Consider the following 16,275-nt stretch of genomic DNA (forward strand, 5'->3'; position numbering starts at 1 on the left):
GCTTGTTGGATCTTAACTCCCCTTTATTTCTTCTCTCTTTAAAACTTCCAAAATCAGAAAAGGGCTTCAACAATAGAGGAAAGATGTTAGGGTTTTCTTCAGAGCTTTAAGAGGCTAGTAGAGGTTGAAGGTGAGCAAACCCTAGCCTCCTCATTCCTTTAAATAGGGGTCCAACCCAGAAATCTAGGGTTTCATTAAAATCATTTGCCACGTCATGGCACTTATAGTCACGCTGTGGCAGGTCATTAAGCCTTGCAGCCATGAAAACAATTGTCACACCGTGGTGAAGATCCACCACGCCATGGCCACCCATGAATGAAATTCAAACATTAACATATTAGCTCATATCTGACACGAGTGTTACAAATCTCCCCTACTTGAATCAGACTTCATCCTCGAAGTCAATTGCTGAAAATAGTTCGAGGTAGTGCGAGAAAAGAGAAGGAAAAGATTGGTTGTGATTGGTTGGGTTTTTTTTCAAAACAAAACATATTAAACTCCTCTCACTACTAATATCTACCTTTTTTAGCATATACATGCTAAGTTTACTTGGCAATATAAAAACCTATGTGGCAATAAAAAAACCTACGTAATAAGGTGATAGGAATGTTACCACTCCCCTTAGTCTTAAGAAAAAATTAAATTAAGGGCCCATTATTGAGTTTCTGCACGGGCCTAGGCTAACTTTGATAAAGATACTAGGATAGTGTGGTTGCCGTTTAACATGTGGAAAACACAAAAATAAATAAATAAATAAATAATTTGTTACTTCCGATGTAATAAAAATACGTTTGTTGGTTGTCTGAAAGACAAAATGCAATAAATATTAATCATTTAAAAAGTTCTAAAACTTCAATTAAGCAAAAATAATTATTTAGAAAAATAATAAAAAAATTATTATAAGGGTATTTGTGATTTCATGGTATCTAGTTGTTTTTTATTTTATAATTTTTTTAAATCATTGATAACTTTTTTGAACTATTTGCAGACATATAATATGTATTTTAAATGAATGAATATGTTTATATGCAAAGTATTTAAAGAGTATTTATGGGAAAATGACTTAGGAGGGTAATTACATTTTATCCGTGTTCATATATTGGCAACTTCTTCTTTTTTGTATATAATAAAGCAACTAACTTGTTTTAACTGTTTAAATTACACCAATATTACCGACTAATACCTGTTTTAACCGGTAATTCAAAGGGAAAATGACTTAGGATGGTAACTACCTCTTATCCGTGTTCACATGTTGGCAACTTCTTATTTTTTGTACATAAGAAAGCAACTAACTTGTTTTAATTGTGTAACATCCCAAAAATCATGACCAAAAATTCCGTTTTTAATTTAATACTAAAACCATAATTGTCAAACCATTAATTTAATACTCCGACATCGGGCCCCGCCCGGCATCAGGCCTTGCTTGGCATCGAGCCTCGCTTGGTATACAGGTCTATCTCTCTTAGTCTGCGCCTGTCTTCGGGCCCAGCCCGCTAAACACATACAATCATATAACATGCTAACACATAAAGAAACATACTCTATTGTATCTCTGTCCTAAGAAACATACTCTGCTAATAATGAGATACGGAACATCGTCCGTACTCAGCTAGTGATGAGATATGGGACCTCGCCCACACTCACCTCCTTACCAGGCACATACAAGTATCACACAGACAACAAGTATAATCTAACATGCAAACATTCCTCGGGCACCCGCCCGACATCGGACCTTGGTCTGGAATAACATACTATCATACAATGCCTAGGGCTAACCCCCGGGTCTTCCTACTCATAGACTACATGGGCTGACATTGTGGCCTTAGACCCATTCACACAGTGAGGAGACCCACCTTGCACTGCTGAAGCCCTGGTTGGAACTAGTTGAGTATAGACGAAGTTCCGTATCTCATTATAAGCAGAGTATTTTTCTTAGGACATGGATACGGTAAAGTATGTTTCTTTATGTGTTAGCATGTTATATGATTGCATGTGTTTAGTGGGCGGGGCCTAAGAGAGACAGATCTGTATACCGAGCGTGGCTCGATGCCAGACAGGGCCTGATGTCAGGCGGGGCCGATGCTGGAGTATTAAATTAATGGTTTGACAAATATGGTTTTAGTATTAAATTAAAATTGAAATTTTTGTTCATGATTTTTGGGATGTTACACAGTTAAAACAAGTTAGTTGCTTTCTTATGTACAAAAAATAAGAAGTTGTCAATATGTGAACACGGATAAAAGGTAGTTACCATCCTAATTCATTTTCCCTTTTAGTTACCGGTTAAAACAGGTATTAACCGGTAATATTGGTGTAATTTAAACAGTTAAAACAAGTTAGTTGCTTTATTATGTACAAAAAAGAACAAGTTGTCAATATGTGAACACGGATAAGAGATAATTACCCTCTTAAGTCATTTTCCCAATATTTATCTGTTAAATTGAATTTTCTATTTTCTTTAAATTAAAAAAGTGTTCCAATATTATTTTTTTAGCTTCTATTTCACATTTATCTTTTAACAATACCTTAATAAAACTTGAGTTGGTATGAAAGTAAAATTTACCTTAACCAATATTTTAAATCAATCCTACCATTTTTTTTTAGCTTTTATTTCACATTTGTGTTAACATATTCAAATTTCAAACCATTTCTAGACTTGATAGTTTTCTTTTTGGCCATATGCACTATGCCAACCACTTAATATATGCATCCGAAACTCGGACTTGGTAGATGAGATTCTCAGAATCCGACACTAGAGTCTTTATTGTTCTTTGTTTTCTTTCAAGTAGCCTAAGTACTTCTTTCATTGGGAAGCACAAAGAACCAAAAGTCATTTATTAAGAACCGTCATGTCTGGATAGATGATATTTAAAAAATGACCGGAAAAATGTAAAATATAAGAAAAAAATAAATGGCGAAGTATGTTAAAAGTTAGGAGTTAGAGACGTAAGCTTCAATTTCCTTACCTTCTTTATACACATTTCTCATTCTTGTTGATTCAAGCAACGTCAGAAGAAGTACATTTGTTTATCAATTTCCTTTAGTAGCTTATGAGATCTTAACACATTGGTTTTATGGAAATGGTTGATGCCAGAGAGTAAGGATCGAGCATATTAAACAAAGGACTAGGGCTTTTAAAAGCCTAAATAAGGAAAAGGACGTACGTTCAAGCATTTAGAAATAGGGGACACTAATGCGAAATGGTAAATAGATTACATAGCACATTTGAAACCAGGGGGTTGGAATAAAATAATGAAGTATATATATTGCATTAGAATCTAAAAGTAACCAGTTTGTTTCAAGTATACATCCTAAAACTCATTACAAGACTTTTGTAACTCTCATTTGCTAAACGCAAAAATCTCAAACAAAATTGCAACTATGTAAAAAAAAAATAGCAACAAGTGATCTACAACCATCTTCTTTTCGCCAATTGCTATGACATATGCTTTTCTACAAGAAATAGTCTTTCAATTACAACACCTAAACAATATAAAAAGAAGAGTAAAAGAAAAACAAATAGCAATAATTCCACCAACAAACATTAACATAAATAAATGAATAATTAAATCTATTAAAAATGCCGTTATTAGCAAATACACAAGCGAACTATATGGATACAAGTAAAGCAAATATTAACAATCATTCACGAAGAAAACGCTAGATATAACAGTTAGAGCCCATGTTTTGAAAACCGGACCGGACCGGCCGGTTCGACCGGTTCAACCGGGAACCGGTCCCGGATCCGGTTCTTAAAGGCCAAAAAACCGGTAATCATTTGAACCGGTAAAAACCGGTCCGGTTGAACCGGTAAAACCGGTCAAAACCGGAAATTTTAAAAAATATTTAATTTTTTCATTTTTTGTATTTTTTATATAATTAAATATAATTATGACATCATCCGGTTTTTCCGGTTTTTGAGACCGGTCCGACCGGTTGGACCACCTGAACCATCGAACCAGTAAGACGACCGGTTCGGTCTCCGGTCCGGTTTTCAAAACCTTGGTTAGAGCATATACTAAAGCAAATAAGCCTTTCAATTGAACCACCTAAATCTTAACTTCAGTTTTTTCTTCGGATGACTATTAGACAAAAAAAAATGTTCAGAGATCACTTTATTTATTTTACTAATGCTACGAGAGTATATGATTTCCTGAGTGGTTTTCAGTTGAAACCCCGAACACCTACATCTGCATATCAGAGATCACTTTATTTATTTTGCAACTAACAAATGATTATCAGAAACAGATAAGCAATATTATTGATGGATATCTGTCCATCTTAATAATGCATGTAAAGGTTGATCATATATATTTCTGGTAGAATGAGTGGAATCCTGCCATCACATAGACGATTACAGGTAGAACGAAAGAGTTAATACCTTTGAGAGACATAGATCAAGATTCTCCTCAAAAGTTAACATTTAAAATACACGATATGATATGACTGACTATATACACAACAGCTTTGTGTTCCATCTTTAACCAGATGCATGCGTTCTTGATATATATATATATATATATATATATATATATATATATATATATATATATATATATATATATATATATATATATATATATATATATATATATATATATATATATATATATATATATATATATATATATATGGGGTTTAATATAACACCCATCTCTTTTGACCAAAATTTCCGTGAATCTAACAAGCCTCGAAGCTTCACCAACCACGCATCCCATTTGATAAACCACACAACCCACTTGACTCATTGCTGCAAGTCCGGCTGTTATTTGGACAAGAGGCAAAGTCATGAATGATGTAAAGCTTCATCTACTTACTGCTTTCAACATTTGGGCAATAAATCTAATACTATTGTTTGAAGTTTAAACATGCTGCGATGACCATCACATCACCACCCAACATGTAACAAAACCAAAATTACCTAATTTAACAATATATATATATATATATATATATATATATATATATATATATATATATATATATATATATATATATATATATATATATATATATAAACTGTTTGTTAAACCTTTTCAAAGAAAATTGAGGTACTAGGAGGAACAATTGTCAAACTTGGTTACTATTTAGTGGCAATTTCCTGTATCCAAAACAAGAACTCAAATGCAAGAAATTAAGATGCAGAAACCCAAGAAATCAAACACCCGGAGACATAAAGTTAACTTTAACGTTTTCACAAGATATGAATAGTAACCAAGATCGATGGCTATACATTAGTCTCATCAAAGACATCAAATTAGTTTCTTGCTAGAAAACTCCTTGAATAGCAATAAGGTTAGACTTAGACATATGCCGAATTAGAACCAACATGTCCAAATGTTAAACAAGCTAAAAAGGGTCTGCCTAAGAATATCAAATTGAACCACAACAGCAAGAGAGAACGTAGATGCAATGCAACTAAAATAGATACTTTACATAAACGTAATTAAGAAACATGAATTGCATCATATTTTACATCTCTCCATTTAGATTTTGTCCAACACCACCTGCCATCTCATGCTCAGTAGGTGATACCCAAACAAGACTGTCGACATACTCCACGATTTTATCTACACCATGGTCTTCTGGACAATGATCCTCCAATTATTTCTGCTCGTTTGTCGATGGATCTAATAAGACAAGATAACTATCACCTTCAGTAAGAAACTCTCTGTGTGATGTGAATCCAAATGGATAGGTATAACCAATAAAGTGTGAAAAGACATGGTGTTTGACCCATGATTCAGCCACCCCATACTCATCCATCACCCACACCGCATATGCAACATCCTCAATATATGACATCACACAGAGTTTTCCGGCCAAAATTCCTACTACATTTGAGCGATTGTGATCTAGTGTAGAATCTGGAAGAGGTATCTCACGGAATGTCTCTGAACCCAAATCAAATCCCACTATCGTTTTTGTATCTTCCTTCCCATCCGTACAACCAAGCCAATGAAGATGCCCGTGATGGCCATCAGCACAAACATCATCGCGATTGATAAGGATTGCGATGTGAGAGGGAAACATTTCAGTGATCAACTTCCAGGAACCTTTTCTCATACTATAAATCTCAACTTGCAGCCACCATGTAACCACATTTTCATATGGTCCGTTAATGCCTGTGAGCTTGACAACTTTATAATCATTTGTTTTGGGATCAAACCCAAACCGGAAATGGATTTTGAACGAATTGTAACCATGACAGGGCGTGGAGTATGGTGGGAGAGTTAACAAGGCGGAGAGAGAAGGGTTCCAAATGTGAATCACAGAATGATTATCGTAAGAAGAGCATATTAAGCCGTTAACAGAACCAATAACCCTGATGCCATCTGTATGTCCAGATTGGGGTTTAACCGGGAATTTGATGAAATTAGTGAGCTCAAGACGGGGAGATCGACTCGGTATTGCTGTGAATGGTTTGGTGTCGGAATAAAATTCTTCATCTTGGAAGATCAATAGAATTTGATCGTTGTTATGGATGGAATGATGGAGGTGGGATTTTACAAAAGAGGGATGAGACAGAAAAGCATTCCATGATTTGGAGACAGATCTCATTTGAGCAAGTTGTTTGGCAAATAAACGGATAAATATATTTGATAAAAGCTCATGTGGGAGGTTCTCCATAGTCGCCGGTTGTTGTGGTGAAGCTGTCGATGTGGTTGGATTTGGAAGGCATGTCCCATTATTACTAATAAACTTAGAATCTTGAGCAATCTCTTCTTCAAGAACCTGAAGTAAATATTTATAACAATATATTGCACATGAAAATACGCTAATAATTTTTTTTGCTTAAAAGACGAACAAGAAGATATTACTCACCCTTGAACTGACAACGGAAGCATGGAAGTTATCCCTCTCATCTCCATGTTTGTGTCTTTTCATTGATCCACTTGTTGTTGATGCTTCAAGCCTTAAAAGAGAAGTTGGTGACTCCTCGATGGTTCTTGAATGCAACAACAATATCAATCGCTGGGTTTCAGACCTGAAGCGGCAGTATATATATATAATTCCAAAGAATGAGACACCAAATTCACCGACTAGATACTTACAATTTTATCACCAACATCAACTTACTTTAGTGTTAAATATATTATTAACCATCACATAATACTAAAAGCAATTCCATTTTGACTATTTTTCTGCCCTACTTTTCTAATACAAATTGGCAAGAAATATCAGTATAATAACACTGCTAAGTTTATTAACTGAATGATGGACTCGCTGTTTTAAATGCCACGGAAGCATGAATGTCATGTGCAAACATATTGAAGCTTATGGACAAATGAGCATACCCCTCAAGTTCAAATATGCAGTATGATAGCAGTGTAAGATTGTAGTAATAGAAAGACAAACCTAGTAAAGGTCATCTGTTTCAATATTTGTTCAAGCTCTGATTTCCCAACAGTAACAGAAGTGCTAAGTTTGGATGCTCTGGTTGAACCCTTCAGTTCAGAAATTCGGAAGTGCATCAAGGTTACAATAGATTCAGACATAAATGGTTAAATAAAGCATTGAGATGAGTACTTATTATTAATCAACTCATAATGAAAAAAAATACTAAGACCAACAACAATTTAAACAAGTCCCCTTCATCCACTACAAGAAAAATCATAAATAGCTGCGGAAAATTACTATGGAATCAAAATCCGTTGTTATTTTACTACGGAATATACTACGAAACGACTTGTCGTAGCTATTTTGCTACATAAATAGTTACGGAATTGCATTATGTAGCTAAATCTTAAGTAGCTACGTAAAATTGTTACATAATCTAAATTTATAGTTATTTTACTACGGAATATGTTACAAAATGGTTGGTTGTAACTAATTTGCTACGGAAATTGCTACGGAATTGCATTTCGTAGCTAAATCATGAATAGTTGTTACAGAATTAAAATCTGTAGCTAGTTTACTACAAATAATGCTACAATTTTTTTGGTTGTAGCTAGTTCTTTATGAAACTTGTTACAAAATCCATGTATGTAGCTAGTTGGCTACACAATTGGCTACGAAATAAAAATACGTAGCTAGTTAGCTATGGAATTGAGATCCGTAGTTATTTTGCTAGGAAAATTTGCTACAAAATAAAAGTTTGTAGCTAATCTATTATGAAACTTGTTACAAAAAGATGAATTTGCAAAATAGCTACGAAATCAAAATCCATAAGTAGTTGGTTACGGAAAATTCCGTAGTCAAGTAGTTATTCCGTAGCAAAATATATAAGATTATTGAAAAAAATATATTAAAATACACAATTATCTTTGAAAACTCAACAACGAAAATAAAATCTTATTTTTAATTGTTTTGAAATTTTAATTATAATATAATTTATACATTATAAATATTCTGTAATTTTTAGATTTCGATGACATACATTTGTTAATTTTCATATAATAATATTATCCCCATATTTTTTAGGCTTTGAAAATTATTACCCTTAAATCAAAATTTATTTACCCTCTGCCTTGTACCAGCTTTTTCTAAAAAAAAAATTAATTTATTTTATTTTGGTTTTTTAGTAAAAAAAATAGAATGAGAATCCTTTGATGAACTTGAACCATTTGTTTCAATGTTTTATTAAGAATAAATTACTAAATCCATACAAATCTACTTCATCCAACCCCAAATTAAAGGTATCATGATTTAAAAATATCCCTTTCAAAAATATTTCTATACTTTATCACTTTTCATTTAATGCCCTTTATTTTCTATTAAAGTAACAAAATCTACCTTCCACTTTCCACTTTATAGTTTTTATTTTACTGTTTTGTTTATTAATTTGTTTTATTAACTAAACTTATTTTTTGTATATATAAAATAAAACACATGGTAATTATTATTATTTTCAACATTGTCTCTTTTCAATGATTGAGAATTTTAAAGTGCTCGACACCAAATAAAAAATGTTAAAACTTTCTTAACCATATAACAAAAAATAGTAAAGTTTAAATAGAACATTAAGGGTGGATTTTGAAAAATCTTTGCAAGTTGAGGGACAAATTAATCGATTGGACATTAAAACCGATGACTGTTGTTTGTAGAATTAATTTTATCTTGTCATTTGACCTTTATATACGAATCCTTCGTGCATACAAGAGTACCCAAATTTTTTGACCAGTCTTATTAAGGGCAAATGGGTCAGATCACATGACCCAAATAAGTCTTCTTCCCCAAATCAGAGGTATCCGGATCAAACTTTTCAATCGTCGATCTCATTTCTCATTCCCCGAACGGTTTATCGATCGGAGCTCCTCGCACTCTCATTTGCTTTGTCGTTTGCCTCCTGCTCTGTCAACCTGTAGATTTTTCTCGATCGTCTTCATCCCTACCAGGTAACATCCTTCTCTGTTCTTTTTGCTCCATTTTCTCTTTCTATCATCCAATGACTCAAAGTATATTGATCTCTCCATTAGATTATTCAACATAAATAAGTCATAAGTTTCTTATATGCTCAAATGGTAAGAAGAATCATGCATTGTGAACGAATGACAATCTGTTTCATTCACTGCTTTACATTATTTAACCAACGATCATACAGACCCGCACCTCATACTTGTCATCCAATTTTTGTTTTTAATTTGACAGTTACAGAGCTTAACGTCGGTATCTTTTAACTTATCACTAATTCAAAAACCCTAGAAATCAACTGTTAGTAGCGTTCTCCAGTTGTAAATTTATTTGTTTTGCAATCGATTATCTACTTGCAATGCAGATTGATTGAACAGTTCTTAACATTTATGTGGTAGTTGAGAAAATCAATCGATTGAGTCAAATTGTTTGCCAATTTAGTGGTTTCACGCCTGATTGCTGAGAAAAAAAAAATATGATTTTTGATCGGCATTTACATGAACCAATTTCTAATTAGCGATGACATTGCTCTTGATTATAGTTCCTCTGCTTTGAATATCGTATGTCTATTCGGGATTTATGATTAGTTTGTTTGATTATAGTCTTCTGAGATCTTTTACCATGTTTAATCATCAAATCAATGTCTCTTGGACTTGTAGCTATTTTTGTATTGCATTCACCGTTCCTGACTAGAGTCCATTTCTGTAATTTGTGAGGATACCAGTGATTTTTTACTTCTTATTTTGGGATAATTATTAGGACACCATTTGGTTCAATGCTTTTGCTAGTGCTTGCTGTGTGAAAATAGTTTGCTGCTCAAAACAAGCTGAACAAGCATCCATTATCTGCAAAAAGTTTGAAAAATGGCTCATGGATTTTGACAACTGATATATAACGAAAATATGAAATATGAGCAGAGCATGCCTTTTTTAGTGGAACACCATCCTTCTCAGGGCTAATGTCATGGATTGCCACCAATACTTCTACTGGTGTCAGTGCGGGCCCCATATGAGCTGAACCCTGCTCATACCAACAACAAAATTTTTAGGTAAAACTATTTTCTATTCTATTATTATACTACTTCATCTTTAGTTATACTAAATGTTGAACCACAAAAAATTGAAACTTGGCCAGTGCTGTCTGAAACTTGTCCAATGGAAGTTGAACAACACGTGGGAAAATAGGCAAAACCTCATTCTATTTCTATGATTTCTGCAGGGACTGTGGGAAACAAGTTTACCTCGGTATTTAAGAAATTATACGTAGCATTGAAATCCCACTCTATTTCAATATGTATATGAATATGTTTAATTATATTTATTTAAATTCTATATATATATATATATATATATATATATATATATATATATATATATATATATATATATATTCTTTATTATTTTTGTAGGTGGATTTGATACTGCATATGCTGCTGCTAGGTAAATATCTTCTGCACTTTTTCAGTTTTCTGACATTAGTTTCATCATTTAATCATGTTAAATTTTATAAACCTGATATTTTTCTACAGAGCATATGATCGGGCTGCTATAAAATTTTGTGGTGTTAATGCTGATATTAATTTCAATATAAGTGATTACGAGGATGACTTGAATCAGTTAATTTAACTAAATTTGATGTATAATATAAAAATTGTTTCTTATAATTAGTTGAAAATCCCAATGAACATTCTGTTAATTTATGTATATCTTATGTTACACAGATAAAAAAACTTGACCAAGGAAGAGTTTGTGCATATACTTCGTCGTCAAAGCACTGGATTCTCAAGAGGAAGCTCAAAGTATAGAGGTGTTACCCTACACAAATATGGTCGTTGGGAAGCTCGAATGGGCCAATTTCTTGGGAAAAAGTGAGTTTTGTCATTTAGTGAGTTGGATCTGTGAAATTAATGATTATTTGATAGAATTAATTTTTTGTTGTTTAAATTTTGAAAAAAGTTAAGATTTGTTATTTTTTCGAAAAAGTATATAAAAAAACTCTTATCTTATATTAACTAAAAATATTGTAGAGGGGTGACGTTATTGATTGTCACATGTTTTTGGTTTGCAGATATATCTATCTTGGATTGTTCGATAGTAAAGGATCTTCTTAAATGCATTGCGAACAATACGAGGATAATAATGTCGAGAAAAAGTCGAGATTGAGAATTTGAAGAAGTTAGTTGAGACGCAAAGCCGACAATATGAGATATTCAACGAAAATATGAGGATGTTCAGCAAAAATATGAAGATGCTTAGAAAAAGAATGTAGAGTTTCAGCAGAAAAATGTGGATGTTCAAGCAAAGTTTGAACAACTTGCACAAGCAATAAATGTCATTAACACGTTGAGTGAACAGGTCAAAACTTTTATTAATCAATGATAGAATATGATGTATCGAATAGTGTTTTACGTTAAATTTGTAGCGACTTTTGATGTTGCAATATGTATCTTTTGATGTATTGGATATTTCTTTTAGTTTCTATAGAAATATTTTGTTATTTTTGGTTTTATATTATGTATTTTTGTAAATTGATATAATAAGTCAAATTAAATAACCGAATTTTATAGAAAAAATGGTATGGAACGATTGTTATGGAATTGACTACAAAAAAGTTGTTACGAAATTTGCTACGGAATGAATGGCTACAAAATTTGTTACGGAACGAATGACTACGGAATTTGCTACGGAACAATTAGTTGCGGAATTTGCTATGGACCAAATGGCTACGGAATTTGCTACGGACCAAATGGCTACGGACCAAATGACTACGGAATTTGCTACGGAACAATTAGCTACAAAATTTGCTATGGACCAAATGGCTACAAAATTTGCTACATAACAAAATATATACGGAATTTGCTACAGAATTCATTGTTACGAAATTGTGATGGAAGTGTGTTGTAGTTGAAATGCTACGGATAGACGTCGTAGCAACAACCATAGCAAAATTGCTACGGAACTATAATTTCGTAGTTAAACATTTTGCTACAAGAAATCTTACTATGGAATCTAATTGGCAAATTTTGTAGCAATTTCTGTAGTTATTTAGGTTTAGCTACGGAATTACATCATTTGGCTACGGAATTTTTCCGTAGTTAAATCGAAATTTTCTTGTAGTGATCTACTTTACATAGTTAACTGTAACGAACGACTATCAACAACATAATAGGTTCTTAGCTACATATTGTAGATGGACTTATTAGATAGGTGTTTCAACTCAAAAAAAACACAATAGCAGAGAAAAGTGTTGGAAAAAATTCCACCCCACCACTATTGTCAATATTTACCACTTTATGAGAAATTCCAGTGATAAAGAAACGCTTGCAAATCACAAGAAACAACAAATTATATTTGTTCATGACTTCAAGTGAAGGGCGTCCAAGTTGAACTCATAAGAGGACGCTACTCAGAACTAGAAACAATATATAGTAAGCATAATCAAAACAGCAACAGAAATCATGAGGAAACATCATAAAACCCCTCAAAAAATAAAATATTACTATTTGCCCACTTAACTAAAATTACCAAAAATTCAAGAAAGAACTTGATTTAAAATTAATATGTGAAAAATAAATGAAGTTTGAAAACTAGCAATTAAGAAACAAATTATGATGTTATTAGCATTACTTATTGACACCATTATACAACATTCTAATATGTCAAGCACACAAGTAAAATTATTCACGAAGCATGAAATAAGAAACTTACAATTCGCCCTGCTTCATGAGAAACATTTTGGAGTTCTTCATACATCTCTAGTCACATATTAATAACTTTTATAAGGAGTCTGTACGCAGAAATACAAGTAAAGCAATACAAAGGTAATTTAATATCAAATACTGGTCACTGAATGGGAAGATCGTCCACATCCAAACATTTCTATAAATAAGAACTACAACATAATAAGAGATAAGCATATGTTTTGACAGCCAAAGTAACCCCTAAGCAATTCAAAAGTGCAGAATTCATATATCATCCAAAAACAAACTAAAACATACTTGCATGACCTATGATATGGTAAAATGGATGCGCCAAAGCAAAAAAAGTAATCAATCGAAAAGAAATGAAATACAGAAAAACCTAATATAAATCCACATCATTCCTTAACTTATGATACCCTACAATAGCCATGACAAAAAGCATCAGAATACAGGCAAATAAGCCCTAACAAAGCTCACAGGGGCAAAACAATAATTATAAATTAATCTAAGTGAGAGCAAACGTGTTGAACCTGGCCCGAAAAGCCTCTTACGGAACCCTCCGCCGCTTTCATAAGGAGACCTTCCATCTTCCGCCGTGGCCATAGGAAACTGCAGCTGTCGAGTAGCAAAGAGAAAGTGAAAGAGGGAAAAAAATGTGATTTATTTTTTTTAAATTACTTTTTGGCTTTTAACTTTTTTTTATTTTAGTTTTAATTTTAACTTTTCTAAAATTGTAGAAAATGCCGTTTAAGAAATACAAAAGTTTTTTTTTTTAAATAATTTTTTATAAAGAAGAAAAATATAAGTTTTTAAAAGTCAGGAAAATATGATTTTTTTTTTTATGATTTTTAGTCTTTTAAAAAGTCAAATTACACTTAAAAGTCAAAAAAATAACACTTTTTAAATCAACTTTTTACCTCCTCAAAACTAAAGTAAAAAAAAAAAAAAAAAAACTTTTACAAAATGAGTCTTTTGAGCTTAAAAAGTAATCTCAAACACCCCAAAATGAGTAGTTAATTGTGGATTGCGTTTCTAGATATATAGAACGAGAGATTTTCTAACATGTGTCCTAACGAGACATATAAAAAACTTTAATTATTATAAATATTATCATAATTAAATATGAAATTCATTAATTATAAGTAATATTATTATAATTAAATATGAAATACATTAATTATCTATATAATAAATGCATTTTACATTCAGTTATGGTAATATTTTTCATAATTAATGTTTCTTATATGTACTCTTAAGACACGTATTAGAAAATCCCAAAAAATATTATATTTCATCTTTCAAATTGGACTCCATCCTATTTGGCTCGTGCATGGACGGTTTGGAGTGTGTTGATCACGTATTAGTGGGATGCCCATATGCTACTATGATATGCGACAAGATATGCACTGTGCATGGTGTTGGGGAACTAGTAGACTACGTGGCTAGGTGGGGTGGATGTTTGAAAAAAAAAAAGCAAGAAGTTAACTGTTATATGTACGAGTTAATGTGGACACTATGGAAGACCATAAACGAAAGGCTATTTCAGGCGAACTCTAGCACCCCTTCAAAAGTTGTGGAGAATGTTAAATCATTGGTGTATTTGTGGATTAAAGTTAAGGGTAAAGGTGTAATTTGTAATTAGGATGATTGGAAGGTTTCTTCTTTCTCCTCACTGTAATTGTGTTGCTTTCATTGTATTGTACTGTTTTTTGTTGGCTTCACTGTAGCTTCCTGCTCACTAGGGTCGTTTCAATTGTCGTTTCGAAAAAAAAATATTATTTACCAAAATAAAATGTCCGTATAAAACTAATTCAAGTTAATATTAATATTAATAAAACAAACATTTTGCTAGTGTCATTTTTATTATTCCTTGACCTATACCTCCAACCCAACACACACATCAATTGATGGGCATAAAAGGAAAAGATAAGAATATCTTAAAAATTTAGACATCACTTTATTTGTTTTCCCATTGCTATAAGCGTATATGATTAAATTCTTCCATACCTAATTGGTTTTTAGTTGAAAACCCAAACATCTATTATGGTATGAATGCAAGGATATAGAGTAAAAACTAGTAGGTGATCTCGGCCTTCGCCCAAAACGTTTTTTTTAAAACAAAAATTAGACTAAAAAAATATAAAGTTCAACAAAATCTAGGGACCATTTATGTAAATAAAGCCAATTCCCTCACAAAATCTTTAATATATATATAAAAAAATGGGACCAAAAGTATCTGACAAAATCTAGGGACCATATATTTAAATTAAGCCAACTCCAGCACAGAAAACACTATTCATAAACATGTAATGCTTTTAATATATATATATATATATATATATATATATATATATATATATATATATATATATATATATATATATATATATATATATATATATATATATATATATATATATATATATATATATATATATGTTCAGGTTTATTTGAAACCATTCTAATTTTGTGAGACCATGAGATCAAATCTAAAAATAATTTTAAAATGCAAAATAAATGGAAAAATCCAAAAATTCTTTTTTTTAAATATTATTTTCGGAACTTGAATTAACTAAATAAATAAAAATAAAATAAAAAAAAATTCCGTTTTTTTTTTTTTAATACGTGAAATATTCTAAATAGAATATTACACTGACATATTATAAAAAAATAATTTTAAAATGCAGAATAAATGGAAAAATCTAAAAATTCTTTTTTTAAATATTGTTTTCGGAACTTGAATTAACTAAAAAAAATAAAAATAAATAAAAAAAATTCCATTTTTTTTGAAAAATACGTGAAATTTCTAAATAGAATATTACACTGTACATATTCTAAAAATAATTTTAAAATGCAAAATAAATGGAAAAATCAAAAAATTCTTTTTTTAAATATTATTTTCGGAACTTGAGTTAACTAAAAAAATATAAAAAAATAATAAATAAATAAAAAAAATAAAAAAATACGTCTCACGGTCTCACAAAATATAAGTGGTCTCAAATGAACCTAACCTTATATATATATATATATATATATATATATATATATATATATATATATATATATATATATATATATATATATATATATATATATATATATATATATATATATATATATATATATATATATATATATATATATATATATATATATATATATATATATATATATGCCCAGATGAAATGATGAATCATAGAAACCCCATCTAAATCTTGATA

General features: G+C 31.3%; 1 protein-coding gene and 1 long non-coding RNA gene across 2 annotated transcripts; both read right to left on the minus strand.

Annotated features, from left to right (window-relative positions):
• Positions 1-5,216: 5,216 nt before the first annotated feature.
• On the minus strand, positions 5,217-6,888 carry LOC122197928 (F-box/kelch-repeat protein At3g06240). Its single transcript, XM_042902126.1, has 2 exons — positions 6,826-6,888; positions 5,217-6,735 (listed from the first exon to the last, which is right to left on the minus strand). The coding sequence occupies exons 1-2, from the start codon at positions 6,886-6,888 to the stop codon at positions 5,605-5,607; spliced, it is 1,194 nt and encodes a 397-aa protein (XP_042758060.1). The 3' UTR covers positions 5,217-5,604.
• Positions 6,889-13,219: 6,331 nt separating this feature from the next.
• LOC111910156 (uncharacterized) lies at positions 13,220-13,963 on the minus strand. Its single transcript, XR_002856459.3, has 2 exons — positions 13,585-13,963; positions 13,220-13,471 (listed from the first exon to the last, which is right to left on the minus strand). It is a non-coding gene; the product is annotated as an uncharacterized LOC111910156 (long non-coding RNA).
• Between the last annotated feature and the right edge of the window lie 2,312 nt (positions 13,964-16,275).

Source organism: Lactuca sativa, chromosome 5 (assembly GCF_002870075.4).
Source record: "Lactuca sativa cultivar Salinas chromosome 5, Lsat_Salinas_v11, whole genome shotgun sequence".
Lineage (NCBI taxonomy): Eukaryota > Viridiplantae > Streptophyta > Magnoliopsida > Asterales > Asteraceae > Lactuca > Lactuca sativa.

Bases quoted from the DNA above. Each gene is read 5' to 3' on its own strand.
- LOC122197928 (XM_042902126.1), bottom strand. From the start codon at position 6,888: ATGAAAAGACACAAACATGGAGATGAGAGGGATAACTTCCATGCTTCC. The intron at 6,736-6,825 runs GTGAGTAATATC...TATTTACTTCAG, and splicing joins CTTCCGTTGTCAGTTCAAGG to GTTCTTGAAGAAGAGATTGC.